Source organism: Pseudonaja textilis, chromosome 3 (genome assembly GCF_049901715.1).
Source record: "Pseudonaja textilis isolate UNSWEBS1 chromosome 3, rPseTex1.2, whole genome shotgun sequence".
NCBI classification, from domain to species: Eukaryota; Metazoa; Chordata; class Lepidosauria; order Squamata; family Elapidae; genus Pseudonaja; species Pseudonaja textilis.
Window position 1 is genome coordinate 150526159 of NC_141992.1, and position 21013 is coordinate 150547171.

A 21013-nucleotide genomic window follows, 5' to 3' on the forward strand; every position below is an offset into this window, starting at 1 on the left:
GTTTTTAAAAATATTAATTACATGTCATTTCAAAATAATATTAAAATATAGAATGAAGTTTAAAAAGATAGGTTGAAATGGGAAAGACTTAACTGTCATTGTTGGGAAGAAATTCTGTGATTAAGATGAATGTTTTTTAACTAGAATGTTATTTTTATTCCAGACAATACCTACACTGATGACTGATGTAATATTTAAGCAACAGCAAAAAAATATTTCCAAAATTGTTTGGCAAGGCAAGAAACTGAGAACTACGGCAAATACAAACTGCTGCAGGATGCTAAAGAAAGAGAGGAGTTAGAAGACCAGATTTTGAAATTGTATTTTGCAGCTTGCTGTTTAATATGGGTGAAAGAGTGGGTTATTTTAAAAATTAGACACCTATTGGAACTGAAAGAACATGACTTAAGACCTTTTGGCACAACTACTAGGATATGATCAAGTTAAAAGTTAATATAGAATTTATACTGTAGATTTATCATTTTATTAGGCATACACTGAAAATTTTGAATTGGCATAAATCAGAAGTATCTCTCCTAAAATTCCTTCATAGTTGTACCCTAAAAACCTTTTATTAGAAAGGAAATTACACTTAAAAGAAATGGTTAACTTAACTGATCTGCTAATTTTTTTCCAATGAGTATTTAAGTGAAAACCTGGAGTTGAAAGACTTTAAATGCCTTTGGAAATTGGCAAGACTTATGAACTTGAAAATACTAAGACTGATTTTAATGTTGAATTGTATACAAATGATGGTATTATTACTAAAATGTACTAACTTTTATTGAAACTTGAAACAGGATAAACAAATGAAATTCTGTATAATAAAATGGGCAAAAATGGATATAATATACAGTTGGGTCAATGAGAGAGTATGAGGAAGGAAGGGTTTAAATTTACATTAAATTATAATCCTGATTTTTTTAAAATGATGTATTCCTGATATATGACACTGGAAAATTTGTGGAATATATACAAGGGAATTTCAAATATTTATTGGAAATGAAATGAATGAAATGAAACTGAGGGTACTTTTTTTCAGCTTGGTGGACAAGCAAGAAAGATGGAAAATACCAAGACTGAGCATGTATTAAGAAGATTTTAAAAATGAAGGTATAATTTAGTTTCAATTTTTATTTGGGGTTCAGTGGATAAACAAATGGAAACATTTTATGGAAACTTACTTTATATATGATAAACAGCAGCGAAACTTTTCTATGCACGAAGATGGAACGTTTACAAATACCTATGGAGTATACAGAAAGTATGAAGAATGGATAGTGAAACTGATGGAATTTACACAGATGGCAAAGTTGACAGCTTTAAGTAAAGAATATATTAATTTTATTTCTAGTTGGAAATCACTTTTGGATTTTTTGGGGGTGACTGAAAAAATTGTTGATTTGGGGATTTGACGATTAGAATTACACAGGATTAAAGAAATAATGTAGACAAATGCTAAACTTATAATAAAAGATTTTTTCATTCATAATTGCATCAAAAAAGGCAGAAATCATTATAGTTTGCTTTAATTTTTTATAATTTAAACCTGTTTTATATTTTTAATTTTTTTATATTCACATATTTTGTGAGCCACTCAAAGTTAACATGCTGCTTTCGCATAGCATTCAATATGCTTTCTCCAAAGCATTTAACATGAGCTCAGTGAAATGTATTACATATGTGTATGGCACATAGGTAAAATTAGTCTTTGATGAACATATATGTATATGTATACATTAATATATGTTAAACATGGTGGTTAAAATAAACTAAGAATTAAAGAGAATGAAAAGAAGGGAAGTATTACTACCATGCTAAACATTCTCTGTGGTATTGGAGTTACAAGGGCAAAGATATTTGTGGAACTGGTTTTTTTTATATATTTACCATCGATAACTGCTGAAGGAATTGAATCTGGCCAGAGCAAATGTTCTGTCTGCAGTGTTTGTTATTTGTGATTAAACAATGATTGGTTTGGTGGCAGAAGAGTTTCCAGAACTTATATACCCTTGATGCTAAAACTAATGACATATTATCATCCTATATCAAGGAAGTTCTCCTACAATGATCTTTTTACTTGATTATATCCCATCTTTTGTACTGGCTCATTACAAAAGCCATAGGCTTCTAGATAGATTGGAAGTTATCTTTGTTAATGAGGGATGTTAGATCTGTCGGGTTAGAGTACTTTTAAGTCTGTAATTAAAAATAATGATCCAAATCCTAGCTTCTATATCCTGTTCCTAATTCCAGTCTTAAAACTGAGTTAGACACAGATCTAGGGACTTGCATGACTAATCTTGGATTGTATCCTCTGGGCTGCAGTTAGTGTAAGACCTCACTGGAATCCCAAATAATAGTTATCCCATAACTACTTTGCCTCAAAAAGTTTTAGTGGAGTTGGAATATAATGGCCAACTTTGCAGAAATGAAAGGACAATACATTGTGGCATTCCTCTAGACAACCTGCAATATGTGAGTCCCTGCATTCCAATCAGTGAAAAGTAATTTCTCAACAATTAAAGCATTTGACTTGTTCAGTCACTGATATACCAATTATGCTTTTGAGGACTTTTGTTAAAGAATCAATTTTCCTTTTTCACAACATTGACCAAAGGATCTTTGTATCCCTACCACAGATAATGACAGAATAACCATGTTATCAGTGGTGGGCTGTAACTGGTTTAACAACCAGTTCTGTGAGTGCGCACCTAACACGCTTGCGTGCAGTGTTCAAAATACAGCAATTTGACACTCAGCTGCTTACCTTCTAGGCTAGCCCTGTAAGTAGAACAGCTGATGCACAGAAATCACCATGCCACATGAATCAGCTGAGCCAGAAAGAAAATATAGGACAGGATAGGCTGAGGGCGGGGCCAGTTGATGGTCGGAAGTACCAGACACTAGAACCGGTTCAAACCAGCAGCAGCCCACCACTGGTTGTCATGCAGGAGAAATGAAGGATGTCTATCAGTTAATTTTAGTGGGTGAAAGTTGCCATTATTGGTGCTGTGTGAATTACAAAATAACAGGCCAACAATAGTCTAATCCTTGTGCTGTTGAAATTGAGTTGGCTTGCTGCTCTTGGGGACCAAAATTTACCCTCAAGTTGATATTGCTGTAAAGTTTATAAATTAGGAGAAGCAGTCATTTATCTATGTTGTTAGATGGTTCTTCTTCCATCTACAAAAGCTGAACAAAAGATTCAAAGCTATATTTCTCTACTAGGTGTTACAGGATTATCACCTGGTAGATCTTGCTGGTTTAAAGACAACCCAGGATATTGCATGTTGACACTACTGAAATGTCTTCATGGTCTATCTTGCCAAGCTTCTACAAAGACTCCTCTTAACAATCCCATTAGTTTCCTTTCATTGAAAGTATCAATGAATGAACCACAGATATTTAAAATATTTATATGTTCTACCATTTGAGCTATGCTCAGAAACAAGAATGATCATCTAGCTTTATGCTGATTCTTCTAAAAACATTAATAAATAGATAGTTCAAAAATATGAATATATTCGCTCATGTTCATAAAAATATAAACTTCATGAACTGTATAGGAAAAATGTTTTTGATCCTATGCCAATTTCACATGAGTAAAATGTTCATATGAGAGCTTTCAGAACTTTTTCTAAAGTCCTATCCATTTAAAACACATTATTTTCCCTAAACTGTAAACAATTAAAAGGCAAATCCTGTAATAATTCAGAAAACTAATGTACTACTATCTTGTCCTGCATATCCCTCCTCAACATTCAATTCACTTTTGAGCAGAATGCTTTTCCTGCTTAGGTTTGCATAGTTAAAACTTTGGTCCCTAAAGCCCCTACTCATTCAATTTTTGAATTTCAAAATAAAAAAAATATTATGGAGGTTTTTGTAGAATTATTATTTTTAAAGCAAAAGGGGCTATAAGACTTATATACCCAAGTCCATTTCCCACACCTAATTTATTCTGTTAAAAAGCATAATTAAAATGATCTATAACATCTGGAACTAATGATGAAGAAGAAAGAAGAAACGAAGAAGGAAAAATGCTTGTTTTAAGTTACCTTTATCTTGCTCTAATTTGATATTGATATAATTTGATAGCTCTTCTTCTAATGGAGCCAATCATAAAGTAACGTTTTTATTATATAGGATTTCACACCCGAATTTACTGTACTAAGCATACAACAGGCACCGAAGGTTTACAAAGTTATGAGTCTTCCACGCCGTTTTATCGAACTGCAGCTGGAACTCCCTTTAAATCGAGCCATCTATCTGAACACGAGTGCAACTTATAAAGTTCAAAATGCAAAAGAGCATAAGCGTTGCAGTGGAAAACGCCCTGAACGAAGTACATACATGACACATCAAAGGGTGTTGGTGCAAGGTATCGCCACTCTTTTACGGCCGTATATATACCCGCACGGACAAACCGCCGCGATCATGCGCTGCATACAGTACTGTATTGTACGCTGTGTACTGAATGGAAGGAAGCAACCCCCTTCGCCATCCCCGATACAAAAACAGCCGGCCACCACAAGCTCTGAAAATGCAAGACGCGGCGTGGAGAGCTACCACCAGTCCCACAAGCAGGGCATTTTCTGCAACTTGGGCCTCTCCTAGCCAACAGAGGAGGGTCGGGGAAAAGACAACCGGGAAAGACTCGGTGTCATGCCTGTGACACGGGCCATTCCCGCCTCAGAGCAGGAGGGACGCCGCGGGTCGCTGGCAGCCGAGCGTCCCGGGGCTCAGGGACGGAGGGTGCTGCGGTGCAGCAAAAAGGCAAGGAACGCCTTAAGGCAGCTCCTGCCAAAAGCGCTTGGGCTCTCCCTCTCCTCCCCTTCCACTGGCGGACCTCGAGCAGCCGCTGAGGGGGGAGCAGCAACCAGAGGCGACTTCGGAAGGAAAGCCAGCGAACCGCAGCCTTTTACCGCTCACTACAGCAAAGCCACCGGGAATTGGGGCGGGAGAGGCGGGGAGGGGGTGTCGTAAAGACAAGAGAAGAGCAAAATGGCGACTGCGGCGCTTCGTCCTATTCCCCCCGAATCGAGCCTCCTTCTCGGCCCTCAGAAGGGGGTGTGCGGGAGGGGGAAAAGGAATAGCTGGGGCCTCTTCGGGCTGCTCTCTTCCCCCATCCGCAGGCTCTCGCGCGCGGGAAGGATCTGGCAGAGAAGGCACACGGTTTCCCTCCCGGCCTTCTCGCTCTCGGCTCTCCAGCCCTCCACCGGCCTTTCGATTACCGTACCTTTGAATTTGAGGTCGGTGGGCGGATCGAGCACCAGAATCTGCTCGTGCTTCGCCAGCACTCCGGCGGCCGCCATCGCTGCTCACACGTTCGCTGACTCCAGGAGGAAGGAGAGGGCGGGCGGGAGGAGGGAGGGAGGGAGGACGTTCCGCTGGGGCAGGAGGAGGAGGAGGAGGAGGGGGAGCCTTCCGAGGAGGACTTGCGGCGGCAAGGCTCGCAGCCGCCCCCTCCTCGTAGCCCCGAAAAGCAGGCGGGCGCAGAAGCGCGCGGGGTCAGCCGCTGCTTTTGCGTTGCTGTCCTCACCCTTTTCCCCCCACCCCCACCCCCGCCTCCCTTCGCTGCCCCCGGAGCAACTGACTCACTGGCTCCCCAGCGCACTGCGATCAACGCCAACTCTGGCGCGGGCACGAGGACAGCGGCCGAGGAGTTCGAGCACCCGCGCGCCAAAGCCGTGCGGGGAACCGCGCCAGGCGCGAGCCCAGACAAAACACCGACTCCGCGCGCTCCCCCCTTCCACCACCCCCTTCTCTCTCTCCCGGCTCTCGTTGGTTGACAGCTTCGCTTGTTGGGGGATCGGCGCCGCTCCGGGAACTGTCACGCGCGAGGGAACGTAAAGCCCAAAGGCAAAGAGTCAGTCGGGAGGGTTTCCTCTGCAGAGGGAGCAGCGCCTGACGACTCGGCTAACCCGAAAGGAGAAAATTTGACTCAAGGACGTTAAGCGTCGGAAGCTTCAACGTCGCCGAAAGAAAGCGGCTTGGATTGCTGAAACTCCACGCGAACAGCGCGTACCCGAATTTCCTTCAGATGCATGCTGGGAATTGTAGTCTTCAAGTAAACGGGAAAGGGGAGTTACGTTGCGCGCCCTTCGTTACCTTTGACGAATTCGGCTCTCGACTTTTGGGAGTGCTAGTCGGCTCCAGTTCTCCGGCACGGCTCAAAGGGGAAGACCCTGAACTGGGGCTGCACAAATCCAGACGACCTTTAAGTGTCGTCAAAGAAATTTGTACTGCTTATTTTGTGCCATCGAGTTGTTTTCGACTCTGAGCGACCACGTAGAAATAGTGGTAGCCTGAGATTTTGCAGTGCTGATAGCGCTCTCGTTGGTGATTAGCTTCTCAATGAAACGCAAACCAAATCTCCCTTTATGTCACACTAACATAACGCAGAAGAATCTTTGTTAACTTTAATCAAGATTTTAAAAGGGGGCATTTTTCCCACGCTAAAAGAATCGAATACAGTGTAATGTGCGTTTATCTTAGAGAAAAATTCGGATAATGAAGGCTGCATATACCTGGGCTAACACACTGTAAAGGCTAGTCGTCCCGATGCTTGCAGCCCCTGTAGCGTTGCCTCTGTTTAATACTTAACATCCTTAACATCAGTTCACAACTGACCAACTTGTTTGCTCTGCAGAATTGGTGCTCTTTGTTCTGATAAGCTTTTGACTGCTTACTTTATAAAACACTAATATAAATGAATATTAAGAGCAAAAGGTGCAAAAAGAAAAAAAAGACCTGCCTTACTCCATCCTTTCCAGAATAAGGCTCACTGCAAAGAGTGCTAAGCCACAGTTTGATTATAATATATTAAACAAACCAGAATTGGTTGGCTTTACATATTATATTAAAGCAATTGTAAACAAATTAAATTATAGCATTACAATATTCTAACTTCAGTGCTGCCTAGACTAGACTAGACTAGAATTCTTTATTGGCTAAGTGTCATTGTAACACACAAGGAATTTTGTCTTTGGTGCATATGCTCTCAGTGTACATAAAAAGGAAAAAAACACATTCATCGGGAATCGTAAGATACAACACTTAGTAATAGTCATAGGATACTGAATAATCAAATCATACTAGGAAACTAAATAAAACAATGTAAATCGTAAGATTACATTAAGATACAAGCAACAAGGTTATAGTCATAAGTGGGAGGAGATAGGTAATAGGAAGGATAAGAAGAATAATAGTAATACAGTCTTACTAAGTCGTTTGACAGTTGTGGGAATTAGTGATTTAGCAGAGTGATGGCATTTTTTAAAGTAGTGCTGCGCCATATCACAAAAGTGATGCTTAATGGCCAAAGGAATATCACATACTATTTATCTTATGATCAAGCGCTTACATTTGTCTGGGAATAGGCCACACTGAGGTGATAGTGTGATTTAATTTTAAATTAAGGTTCCAACTGTCAAAAGGGAAAGTCCAATATTTATAATGAAGAAAATGCACAGTAAAATATTGGGCCGCATGTATAACTGACCACCAATGATTGAACCCTTTCAGTTTAGCAGCCAATTTTAAAAACACGACATGAGCCGGCATCTGTCTCTGGACAAGTGTATAGATTCATACAGTTGACATGTAAACTGCCCTAACATTGATCAGATAGGAAACTGAAGATACCCAATAATTTACTGTCTGCAGATCACTCTTTCCAAAGTATGAATTAAAAACGAGGAAATGAATTAAACAAAATAATGACTTCTGGGAAGGAAAATATATTTTACAAAATGTTATCAAATCATATGCAGTCTAACGTCAAGCAGAGATTTTCATTTCAATAATAGGCAGTATTTGCAAAAATTACCAAACTGAATTGCACTCTTTAATAAATGTACCTCACAGTAATGTCAAGCTCTTGAAAGTTGACTCAGACCAAAAAGCAATCCTTTTCACAGCCACAAATCAGACAGGATCTTCCTATGAAGACTTACTGAAAAGAAAGGCTTTCAGCACTGGAATTGTCTCATTTAGGAGTGATTTCTGTAAGACAATTAATGCCTTTCATAATTTCTAATGGACTTTCTGTGAACTGTCAAGGATGGAAATCTTGTTACTGATAAGGCTGCAAGTATCTATTAACTAAACTGTCTCTTGAATCCTTTTCAACATAAGGGTCATCCCAGATCCCATCCCAGTCATACCTTGTTTGAGGTAGTCTTTAGGACTTGCATTCAGTCATGGTTAATCTAATGTTTATTTCAGAAGCAATATACAGATAGTTCTCAACTTACAGCCACAACTGAACCCCAAATTTTGTTGTTAAGTGAGACATTTAAGTGAGTTTTGCCCCATTTTATGATCTTTCTTGCTATAGTTGTTAAATGAATCACCACAGTTGATATGTCAGTGAATCTTTGCTTGAGAGGTCACAAAAGGTTATCACATGACCTTGGGCACACAGCAACAGTCATAAATATGAACCAGTTGCCAAGCATCTGAATTTGATCACATGATTATGGGGATGCTGCAAGGATTATAAGTGTGAAAAATGTTCATAAGTCACATTTTTCAGTCCCATGGTAACTTTGAATGGTCACTAAATGAACGATTATAAGTCAAGGGCTACCTGTACTGTCAAATGAATGCTACCTGTTTATAGGTCATCTTGTAGAGGACTCTTCTGAATGTATAGACATATGGTTAGGAACATCCCAGGTTTTTTATATTCCTTGGTTAGAAATTTGATGGTATCTTGGGTTCAAGGAAACTTAAATTAGATATCACTGAAAGCAGTCACATAGAAGAAATGCATTTGTGAATACATAATACAGAATGAACCAACATTTATTGTGGAAAATGCCACTTCTGTTCCTTATTTGCTTCTGCCATCAGAGTAATCAAGCATTAATGAATGTAAGCATAAAAACAGTCTTGCCACTTTGAATTATAGTTCTTAAAAGGACAGCTCCTCAGTGGTGGAAGAAACATGATTTGGGTAAGCTAGACATTATTTTAGCACAGAGTGATGTGTAAACTTAACTTCCTCCAAACTTTTGCACAAATAAGGAATTCTGATTTAGAGAACAGCTTTAGCATCATTTATTTATTTATTTGGAAAATTTGGAAAAATTATATTTGGAGGCTTCAAAACCATATCTTGTCATAATTTAAGTAAATACAATGTGAAAGATGAGTTGTGAATGGCAATTATCTAAATTCATTTTTCTCTCAGTGAAACTAAGAAGTCAAAAACCCGTTCAGGATTACATTCAAGAAGTAATGCTATACATGCTATCCTGAGCTCATGAAAAAAAAGTGATAGAAAAACCCAACAAATAAATACATTTTTAATTAATTAGCATGGATTTATTCTATATTGAATTTATTATGAATAAGTTGCATAATTGCATGCAAGCTCCTCTGTGACATATCATAGAATCATAGTGCTGGATGTGTCCTCAGAGGCCTTCTGCAATGGGATTCAGATTTTTTTACTACCAGTTCTGTGGGTGTGGCTTGTGGGCGTGGCAGGAGAAGGATACTGTAAAATCTCCAGTCAGAGATGGGATTTGCTGGTTCTCCAAACTACTCAAAATTTCCATTACCGGTTCTCCAGAACTGGTCAGAATCTGCTGAATACCACCTCAGCTTCTGCTCCAGCTCAATGCAGGAACTGCTAAAGCATTTTACACAGATGCTTATCAAGCCTCCAAAGACCTCCATTAAAGGGGAACACATCACTTCATGAGGCAATGAATTCAATTGTTTGATAGCTCTTATCTTTTAGAAATTCTGGCTAATATCTAATCTGAATCTACTTCCCTGTGGTTTCAATCTACTGGTTCTGCTCTGATCTTTGAGGCAATAGAAATCTGTCCTCACCTTTTTCTTGTATCTGTCATTTTTTTATTATTGTCCTTTTTAGACTGCAATGCCGGAACTGGATACAATATTCTAAGCGGGACCTAACCAGGGGTGGGATTCAAAATTTTTAACAACTGATTCTGTGGGCATGGCTTAGTTGGTGGGTGTGGCTTGGTGGTCATGTGACTGGGTGGACATGGCTTGGTGGTCATGTTATTGGCTGGGTGTGGCCAACTCAGTATCACTCACATTGAGGCATGCATCTCCTCGTCTGGCTTCTCATGATTGTGGGGATGCTGCAACAGTCGTAAGTGTGAAAAATGGTCATAAGTCACTTTTTTCAGTACCATTGTAACTTTGAATGGTCACTCCACACAAGCAAAGTACCAGCAAAGGAGGGGGAAAAAACTCCAGAGAAGTTCCTGAGACAGGAAGTCTAGTCCTGCCAAGAATGTAATAAAGGTTAATGAAGAGGCAGTTTCTGTAAGCAACACCAGAATGTTTCCTTCCTGCCTTCCTTACAGGATTAGGCCAGTAATTTCTTCTAACAACCGGTTCTCCGAACTGCTTAGAATATTAACAACCGGTTCTAGCGAATAGGTGCAAACTGGTAGAATCCCACCCCTGGACCTAACTCTGCAACTGGAGGAGCAGTGGGGAAAAGATTTGGAAATACAGAATTTTCTCAAAATTGCCCCAAGTTAAGAGGCTATCCAATCCTGAACTAGATGGTAGAAGAGGTAAGAGGTTCAGGGTACCCCACCCCCCCGAATCCCATAGGAAATATCTAGCAGGTTAAAAGGATATAGCTTTAATTTGGCAAGATAAGCCAAAGTTGGGTTTGGCTTATCTGTGGATAGGCTTATCCTAGACCTAGAGCATATATTGTACAATAATATGTTTTTTAAAATATCATATTTCCTATACATACAGTACTTAAATCATCCATATAAAGACCTATGAGGCTTTAGCCAAAATACTATGAAAAGTATGCGTCAGCTTATTGACGGGTGGTGATTTTTATTGTGTTGGTTAAAATTTTGAAGGTCAGCTTATCTGTAGATGGACTTATAAGAGCCTATGTGATAACATTGGTCTTTTTAGGTGAACTATACTTGGCTCCCACTGAGCTTTTGAAACAACCAGATCTTTTCACATACATGACTACTGTTGAGGTATTCCCCATTAGGAGAATGAGTGCACTCAGGGAAAAGTAGTGCGAGTGGTGAGAATAACACACGACCAGCATACAGATACACTAATAGTAAAATGTAGGTTTTACTTCCAGGAAACAGGTAAACAAAGTCCAACAAACAGTCCAAATCATACAGGGTTATAGCAGGTAGTATTCAATACAATCAGTCCAGGGATAATCTAACAACGAAGTCCAGTATCATAAACAAAGTTCAGTAAACAGTTGCGAACAGTTGCAAGACTCACAGCACTTCAAGCAGAATGACGATCAGGCAAAAGGCAACAGGAAATGCAAGGAGAGAGAAACCAAGTTTCTTATGGTCATTGGAGGAACCTCAGATAATCACAATTACAGCACTCTCTTAAAGATACAACAGCATTAAATAACTATTCCTGGTTTATATATTGCCAACCCACCTGTTAGGTGACTATCATTCCTAACAACTACCAAGCCAGATTTCCTCTATTCTATACATTTGCCTTTTTTTCTTTTTCACATGGAGGATTTCATATTTCTCCCTATTAAATCTCATTGTGTTATTTTTGACCTAGTCCTCAAATGTATCTAGATCTTTCTGATTCTCCTTTTTTTTCTGGAGTGTTACCATTCCCTTAGTTTCGTGTCATCTGCAAATTTTATAACCATTCCTTTTTTTGAGACCTCAATAATCTTTCAGGAGTCATTATTACAAGCAGTTTCATAATCATCCTTATTCTTTTAGTACCCCAGGCTTTAATTAATCTGGTCCTTTCTCCTTGCAACAGACCCACAGCTTCTTTGCCTCTCTTTTATTTCTGTTCCCAAATTATAGTTTTCTTGTTTTAGGTATTTCTCCCAAGATTTACCTTATTTTAAACTTTGGTCTTTCTGACACAATCCTTTCAGTTTCCTGCCAGTTTTATATTAAAAAAAAATCAGAAGTTATGAAATATTTATTTCCTTTCAGCTGGCTTGTATAATGCTGTAGTTGGAATTGCTGAGTCTTCTGTTGAATTATTTATAGGCCACCATGACAGTGATACTAATGAGAAATTTCTACATTGCAGCTTGTAACTGATACACTCTACATACATTAATGTGTTTTTATGTCCTTCCTTTTTTCAGTTCTTGTACTCTTCTTTTTATTATTTGTTAACCCTACTAAAATAGCCTTTAAGAATATAAGAAGAAACATTATGCCAAGGATTATTTGGCCCCAATACAGCTATCTATCTCAATACTTGAAGCTTAGCCACAATTACATAAACACGTCTGGGTGAACTGGTGGGTCTATGTAATACTTAAGAGGATTTATTTCAGAAGCCTGATGATGTAAGCCCTTTACAGAATAGAATCAGCACAAAAATGGTTTCTCTAGATATATTGCCATGAGCCCTAATGAGTCCTAGTAAGCTCTAATTTATTTTCAAGTGATTTCTTTGCCCCATTTCATATAGAAAATATGAGTTATTTCATTGTTACTATAGTGTCCAATTTTTAATAAGCAATATTCTACTTCTGTGGCCCCCAAACACAAGAGAGGTATCACCTGTTACTTTAGTGACTTTCAATGCCTGGGTCTCTACTACTGACTGACATAAGATAAAATCAAGCCTTCAATTGCTTGGAGATCCTTTAGCAGATTGGGTAATCATCTGGCAGAAAGTCTTCAGCTGCATTATGCACTGCAATTTCTGCAGTGATCAAGAAGTTGGGATCTCTAAGATCCCTTCCAGCTCCATTTCAGCTCCATTATTCAGGCCTTCCAAGGAAAATATATTGTCATTAACCATTAGTATGACATTTTATCTATTTTATTTTGAATATTTCAGCAAAACAAAAATAGAATTTCTATTTTGTATGTCTATACAGCATTGCCATTTTAATCGGTTATAGGAAATTAGCCTTATCCTTTATTACAGAGGTAACCCTATAAAATCCATGAGTCATTTTCTTGGGGTGGATGCTATTTGTGTGTAGGATGTGGAGAACTAAGTGGAGAGCCTTCTTAAGACTCATCAACTTCCATCCACTTTCTTCTCCAAATAGAAGCTTTCAGACAGAAGATGCCATTACATGTTGTTTATTGACTTTCTGTAGCCAACTGGTTGGACATTATGGAATAAGAATGCTGGATGAGGCCTTTCATTGACCCAGAATACTTACTTATCTTTTAAGGATTTTATACTCCACTTCATATATATTATTGTATTGGGCAAAATGGTAGAAGTATGAACTTTTTATGGTCTTCGGGAAATTATTTATTACATGCATTTTTATGCTACCCAGAATCCTAGACTCTGAGTGAATTAAAAACTAATTATGAAATCCCATAATAAACCTCTACTATGCCAATACAACAACTTGGCAAATTACAATATCAATATTGTAAAACAACCAAATCAACCCACGAAAGATATAAAAACATATGGCCCAATTTTAATGTAAAATTAACACTATAAGAAATAAGAATTCCCCAATCAGATCACTCAATCCAAAAAACTTCCCCATGTCTGCTTGAATAAAAATGTCCTGGCTGTCCCATGAAAGATGGGTAGAAATTCAGGCAAACTTTCAGTGGCAAAGTTTTTCACAGCTTTGATGGCATCACAAAGTAGGACTTTTTGGGCCCAAAATATCCATATTATTTCAATTGAATTCGAAGCATTCCCTTCGGGAAATGTACATGGAAAGAGCAGAAATACTTTGAAAATAGTTCCTCAAATACTAGGAACCAAGCCATAATTTTATAGTGCAAAAACTAGCATTGTATTTGAAAATTTATTGTTAATAGCGGCATTACAAAACAATTACATTACAGAAGTGGCTCTTATCCAGTCCAATCATATTTTGTACCAACTGCTGTTTCTGGATTGTCATCAAAGACTAAGAGCATATTATATTAATATTTCTGAAGTGATGAGTCACTACCGTTAGAGTCTCTAAATTCTGCCCTGGCCATAATCTCCATCTGTTGTTTTAGCAGTTGTAAAGTGCAACAGAACCATCCAATTGTGGACTAGCTCCTTCAGAGAAAGTATTACCTCTATCTAGCATAACGATTAGATCAAGATTAATTATCTGTTTCATTATGACTTTTTTAAAAAAAAGAACAGCTCAATTTGCTGGGATTCAATCTGAGCTTCTTTTGTGTTATTGAGGACCAATAGACTCCAGATCAAGATTTACATGGCACCTCTGGCCTGGTTTGGGATGGAAATACGCAGATGTTAAATAGTACAGAACAGAGGGTCAAGCCCTGTAATACTTATTAGTGCAATCATGGGTTCAATTATTCCTTCTCTGCGACTGATTGTGAGTAAGGATAGAACTATTAAAACCCACTGCCTCCCGGTCTTCAAATTCTGTAGTCTACAAAGATTCTGTGCTTGATCACATCAAAGATGTCTAACAGGATAAGAGGGATATCCTGTCTGTACCATCCAATCCTAAAAAAAATAATCAATCTGATGGTAACCAATGCCATTTGATAATAATTGATTGAAAGAAATCCAGATTATCTGTTTCATTATGACTCTCTAATTGAAATCTCACTATCTTCTCCAGAATCTTCAGCAAAATAAGGAAAGTTGAAAAAATGTTGTCTAATGCAGCCAGATTTAGAGATGCTGTCTTGGGGAACAGGTAAATTATTTCAAAGCTGACAACACAATCCAGGTAGCATATGACCTAGAACCCAACTACACTTTCAGATTTTTCAAGATCACCTAAGACAGTGATGGCTAACTTTACCGTTGTTGCGTGCCAAAAGTGTGTGCATGCATGCGTGTGAACACGTGCCTCCACCCATAATGAAATGCGCCCATGACCTGCGCACCGCTGTGCATGCACACGTGGGAGAAACATGGGCCCTACCCCCCCACGCATGCTCGGCAGATACCCGACAATCAGCCGGCTGGCAGGAGGCGTGCGTGCATGTGCAGTGAACCTGATCCAGAGCAACGTGCCATAGGTTCACCATCACGGATCTAAGATGACTTCACAGGTAGTGAAGTCAATTATCTTAGCTTATTCAAGTAGTGTCTAATGTATTATAATGAATTGGTTATTTTATTCATGAAGAATCTTGCAAGAACTGCTCTTCAGTTACACTTAATTTCTGTCAACTATGAAAGACCGCATCACAGAAATTACAAACATTTATTAGTATTGCTTACTAGAGGTAAATTAAAACATTGTTACAAGCTCAAATCTTGTTGGCTATTGTACAATTATTATATGGAGCAAATAATATTAATAGATAGAGCAAACAATATTAATAGATTACAACATTCCATACATTAATGGGTCCAGCCCATTCAGTCAACATTTGATATAAATAATTCAAAGAGTACAATGCATTATTTTTGTTTAGGTTTAAACAAATCTGATTTTTTAAAAGAAAAATGTGTATTGTGTAGAATATATAGATAAGCAAAGTGCCCTGTGCACTGAAATATTACTACAATGGGCTATACTATACAATGAAAGACTCTAATTAAATAGTGTTGACTTGGATAAGAATAAAAATAATCTGTGAATACTTAACAGAAAAAAATAATTTGATTCTCTTGCTTGAGTAACATAATTCTGCCATTTCTTTAAAGATAAATTTTCATGCCATCTTATACTACCTAGCACACAAGCAGGTATGCTACTTTATTTATAGAGAAAGTAGGAATCAAACCTACTGGAAGTGCAACTTTTATTTTATTTTACCAATTCTTCTCACTCCAAAAAGACCCTTTATGAATCTTTTTGGAATCTGAAGAGGTAGGTTACAGGAGACACACATAAGGGTCTTATTTTCTCTACCTTCATTATTGTTTTGGAGGTAAGAATTGATTCAAGAAAATTCTTTTACAGAAAACTTTTCAGTGGAACACCATAAAGTCAATCTCAAGCATTGAACCTGAATAGTAGGAATTCACCCTATATATATTACTCCAATTCTGATATGTTCAGAGGGTTTTCATTGTCAAGAACTTTCTTTTCAATGTAATGGGGGGGTGGGCTCAGAAATTGTTGGTAGAAAAATGTTTGTTTGTGGTCCCATGCCTCTTTATTTTGCTTTGCTCACACAATCCTCGTGATTAGCTGAAACATAATTTACTAAATTAACCCATTTCCTTAGTTCATATCATATTTTCAATTATAAATAAATCACATTTCCACAACATATTTTGGGCTAGCATGTTAGGCAAATCCAGGTGTAATCTAAAGTTAAGGATTGTTTTGTGATGAGAATTTTTCTCCCAGTTAAGAGCGATACGAAACATGTTCATTTCCCACTCAACTAAGAAGATTTGGATTTATTTTTACAGCAGGATTTGTTTTGCTTCACCTTAACTACAATACTGAACACAAAACTAGAAATCAAATTAATATAACCTGCCAACTTCATACATAAAAGTTAAAATGGAAAGAAAACAAAGATTTCCACCAATATTTTACAATGGCAATTTCAGAAGCTCTGCAATTGAATGAATATATACTTGGGAAAATATCACATGGCATTGATTGGGTCTACTACTACATAAATAGACATAATATTGCCTCAATTTTTGTTATTTATTCACTGAATTGCACAGCTCCTTAAGTTGCCACTGTAAAATAATGATGCTAGGCTTTGTTTTCTTTCCATTTTAACTTTTATGTATGAACTTGATTCTCAAATATTTACTTTCTTTTCTTATAAGTCGCTGTGCTGTGTACAGAAGTAAATATTTGGCCGAACCTTTGCAAAGAACCCCTAAAAGATTTAATATACTATTTTTCTAATACTCTTCCACTAAAAATTATACTGTTCATTCTTATGCCAATCTTCTTAGCAAAATTGGATATAAATTTTGGCAGAAAATTTCAACCCCAAAAGTTATTCACTAATTATTCTCAAAAAAAGATAATCACAACTTTTTTTAGGCTATATTAGGTAATTATTCTAATTTGACTGTTTTTACTGTCAAAATAATAGGGGTTTAGCTAAAGGTCTGTATTGTATAATAGAAGAATGAGCATCAAAGCTTCTTCACAGAACATCTATTCTGTTCTATTCGTTCAAAAGGAGTTTTCAAGGACTTTTTTTCTGTAGCCACCCTGAAACATATTATGTTGAAAAATGTGATTCAACATGAGCATCCTACAGATGGCAAAAATTAGTGTCCTCTCTTATTTCTACTTAGAAATATTTTGTGCCTCCACAACTTCTACAAAATAACATCTAAACATGCAATTCTGTAATAACAAGCAATATAAAGATGCTATTTCAAGCAGGTAGTCAGACTAAATAGTTATTGATATTCCTTCTATGATTCTACCCTGTAGATATGCAGAACTAATTATGTACTATCTATACAGAACTAATGTACCATCAAGTCAGGATTGACTCTTAAAAGTCTTTCACTGTATAAGTTTAAGGCATGAAAAAATCTATAGAATTTCCTAATTCTGTATTTGTCACTTTTTACTATTATACACTTTTAGGATGGAATCTTTATTAGTTATACTGCACATGTAGCAACTTCAACATATATGCAATTTACAACAAAGGAAGCATGAAATAAAATATATCAGTACTGTAATGGAATGTGTGAATAACCTTGGGGAAAATATGCTATTTAGGAAACAATTCAACAAGAAAGGCAGGAGCCCCCAGTGCTTAACAAGGAAACTTAGGAAAAACCCACTTGAATGGCTCAGGGAACTAACCGTGGTGGTGAGAAGTTTGTACAGTGATACTTTGGTGCGCTATGGCATCAAAACTTGTTAAATTTGCTACACAACACATTTTGACACAAAAATGTTGTCCCGGTATTCATTCTTTGTTGGTACCTGATACACTGCTTTCGTTAAAGGGGGGCAGTTTGTGGTGAAGGGACAGGAAGTTAGCCAAACTGGGAAGGTCACTGCAAAAGGAAGAGGAGGTCAGCTGCAGAAGGCAGACAGGAAGTTGGCCATGCTGGGAAGGTCACTGGTATTGGAAAAGGGAGAGACAGGAAGTCCTTCCTGGCCAAAACAAAGGGTCGTATCATAAGTCAGGTGGTTTGTTTGGCACTCGTCATTCTTAGTACTTGTCCTGTCTCCCCATACCATTTAACAATACCAAGGTATCACTGTACTTTCAGTCTTACAAGATTTTATTAATGTAGCATTACAATAAAGTGGAATTAGTTTATCTAATCATCTGGAAATCGAGTCATGGCAACTGGACTTATTTCCTTGTGGGTTTGAGATGTTTTGCTGATAACCCAAGCAGCTTTCTCAGTCTGAATAAGTCACCGGAATGCACTGATTTCTCTCGCACCAATCTCAAGAGTGTCCTCCCCAAATTGTGTGACAATATATTGATGAAATTTCTCAGTCTGGAAACTAGTCATGTTTCCTGTCTGGTGTATCTGAGAGGGCTGACAGTACTGAGATCTTTCAGTGGGTGGTTGTTGTTGTTTGTATCAGCTTGGTATGATATCAGCTTAATACTCAATCTCTTACAAAAAGGACTCAGATAAAAAAAGGTTGTATTGTTTTCAACTTCCTTGGACTCCACCTTGCATCTGTATTGTTACTAAGTAAGAAACAGACAGATCAAAGATATAGATGCAGATAACTATATTAAACTAAAGAATAAGAAAAAATACAAGTATAGAACTTTTGTATTCAGACTGCAGATTGTTGTAAATTATTTCAAATTTAAATGAATTCAATAGAAAATGTATCCTGGTCTTTTTTGGCTTTTGATGAAATGTCTGTTTGCCTTTAACATTCTGCAATATTTAGTATACCCAAAACCACTGCTGCTGTTTAACTTAAAGTGTTTACATTTCAATGATTTTGCTTTTCCAATACAGAAGTAACAGTTTAACATTTATTAGAATTGTTATTGTCACTAGATTTTATCTGCATGGGATGCAGAAGTTTAAGTATGTCATTTATACCTTTAAAAATAATTCTAAAAATAGTAGAAGCCAAATCCAGTAAAATAAAACCTTCTTCATTTGATTATAATACTGTGCATTATAATTCTGTAAAATTATACACAATGAGAAAACATACTGAAAATATAAAAAAGATTTGCAAAAAAATTGTTATTGCTTCTTTAGAATAGTCAACAGTTTAAACAGATTATTCCAAATAATTTGAGTCATTGTTTCAACCAGTTTACAGCTTAAACTAATTGTCTGGAGAATTCTGCAGAATTCATTAGAAAGATATTTTTCTCCTACTAATCCCATCAATAAAAAATACTGATACTACTGTTTTTAGAGAGTGCACCATGTTGTTGGCTTTCTGAAGTCCGTCGTTCAATAAATAAATGATCTTGTTTTATTTTCAAGTGCATCAAACCAGTTCTGGTTTAACAGCATCTTCGTGTTGTCTGAGCTGTCTCCTTCCTGAGTTTGATTGTTCTACTGTTGTCATTTTCATGAGTTTCGAAAGGTGGAATCTGCTGGCCTAGAACGGTTTAAAAGCAAAAAACCAAAAAAAAAACAACAATACCATATACAATTGTTAAAATCTTACAGCTTCTCTAAATGCTTGAAAATAGGGTTTCCTAGCTACAATATAGGATTTCCTATATGATATGGAAGGTGAATCATTATGAACCTAATCAATTGCAGGATACATGCATGCATGCATACATACATACATACATACGCAGGTCTTGGCATGATTGGGTCTTTTCCCACGTAAGATTAAGAGTATCCTGGCAATGTTTCGACGAGGTCCCACTCGCCATCTTCAGGCTGGTGCTTTCGGCTTCGAAACCACTGCCAAAAATGGGTTGAATTTAAGCTCAGGTACTTTGCTTGTTTGGGGACCTACTCCCTCATCTTTTGAGTACTCTATTGCTTGTTTTACTGCTTAAATGGTCAGCAGAACTTTTGTTTTGACTTTGTAATTTTCAAATCCAGCTTCATTGTTTAAAATGATTGCTCTACAGAGATAATTAGGTTCAAACAAATAGAGATAGGTAGAATACCCATCCCATCTCCAAAGTTTCAGGAATTAAGGATATATGCTATAATATTCTTAAAAATATTAATTCCTGAATTTATAACAGAAGAAAAATAATTTATTCTGAATTAGTATGAGGTGAAATATTTTGAATAATACCTCTCTAGAAGTATATCTATATGATTCTCTGTGAAACAATTATCTCTTTCATTGTCCTTTTGTGAGAAATAAACTAGAGCTTTAGCAAAGCTGTGACCTAAATAACACAACTTTTTGAGTTGTACAAGCTTAAATATGCAAGAACAAATTCTAAGTTTACTTACTGATTGCTTGAAAGAGTTCTTCAATGTTAATTGCGTTTTTGGCACTAGTCTCAACAAAAATTGCACCTATAGATTCTGCATATTCTTTGGCATCTTTCATAGGTACCTCCCTAAAATAAAGTTTTATAAGTTTAAATTAAGTTGTTGTGCAACAGAACGTTTAGTTCAACTATATTATTTTTCATAATTTGAGCACAGTAAATATTTATTTATTGTTTCTCATATCAGAAATATAATTTCTTCTTGTTCTCCCCAAATCTACAGATGATGGAAAGAAGCTGTATGAACAAAATTCTTTGGTTGTACAGTGCAATACAACACAAAATCCATGAGTGTTTTCTGACCACATTAGGATCTGTCTACCTTTTTAAATAAAATTGTGACTGTAACACCTAGGCACCCCAGCAGTTGGGCCTATTTATTTATTTATTTATTATGCATTTGTTCCATAAGTGGCTTATATCAGAATAACATTCTTTAAGATGTATTAAAAAATTCAATGAGAGTTCAGTTAATAATTTAATGAACATTTTAAAGAAAAATTCAAATCTACTTATACAATTAATTGATCACTGAATAAAGTCTTTTATTTTCAATTATTTTTCTTTAATCAGTTTGAAATAACTTAATTCAGGTTTTAATTTTTTACAAATATTTTCCATATGCAGTGTTCCATAGATATTCATGTTAAAGAAATCAGATAATGTATTTCTGTTGTATGCTAATGCAT

At 36.9% G+C, this 21013-nt stretch overlaps 2 protein-coding genes across 4 annotated transcripts in view; both read right to left on the bottom strand.

Annotated features, from left to right (window-relative positions):
* The window catches only part of VAPA (VAMP associated protein A), a 33718-nt gene extending 28361 nt beyond the window's left edge, over window positions 1–5357 (bottom strand). For both annotated transcript variants that reach the window (XM_026699400.2, XM_026699399.2), the window contains exon 1: window positions 5243–5357. In XM_026699400.2, coding sequence (XP_026555185.1) covers window positions 5243–5318 — 76 coding nt within the window. In that variant the 5' untranslated portion in view covers window positions 5319–5357. The remainder of the gene's footprint in view (window positions 1–5242) is intronic.
* Window positions 5358–15155: 9798 nt separating this feature from the next.
* Window positions 15156–21013, bottom strand: part of RAB31 (RAB31, member RAS oncogene family) — a 28280-nt gene continuing 22422 nt past the window's right edge. The window contains exons 6-7 of one of the 2 annotated variants that reach the window (XM_026699397.2): window positions 20284–20393; window positions 15156–19456 (exon numbers count right to left, since the gene is read on the bottom strand). In XM_026699397.2, the coding sequence (XP_026555182.1) occupies window positions 19359–19456; window positions 20284–20393 (208 nt within the window). In that variant the 3' untranslated portion in view covers window positions 15156–19358. The remainder of the gene's footprint in view (window positions 19457–20283; window positions 20394–21013) is intronic. The other variant, XM_087931055.1, reaches the window with a different exon arrangement.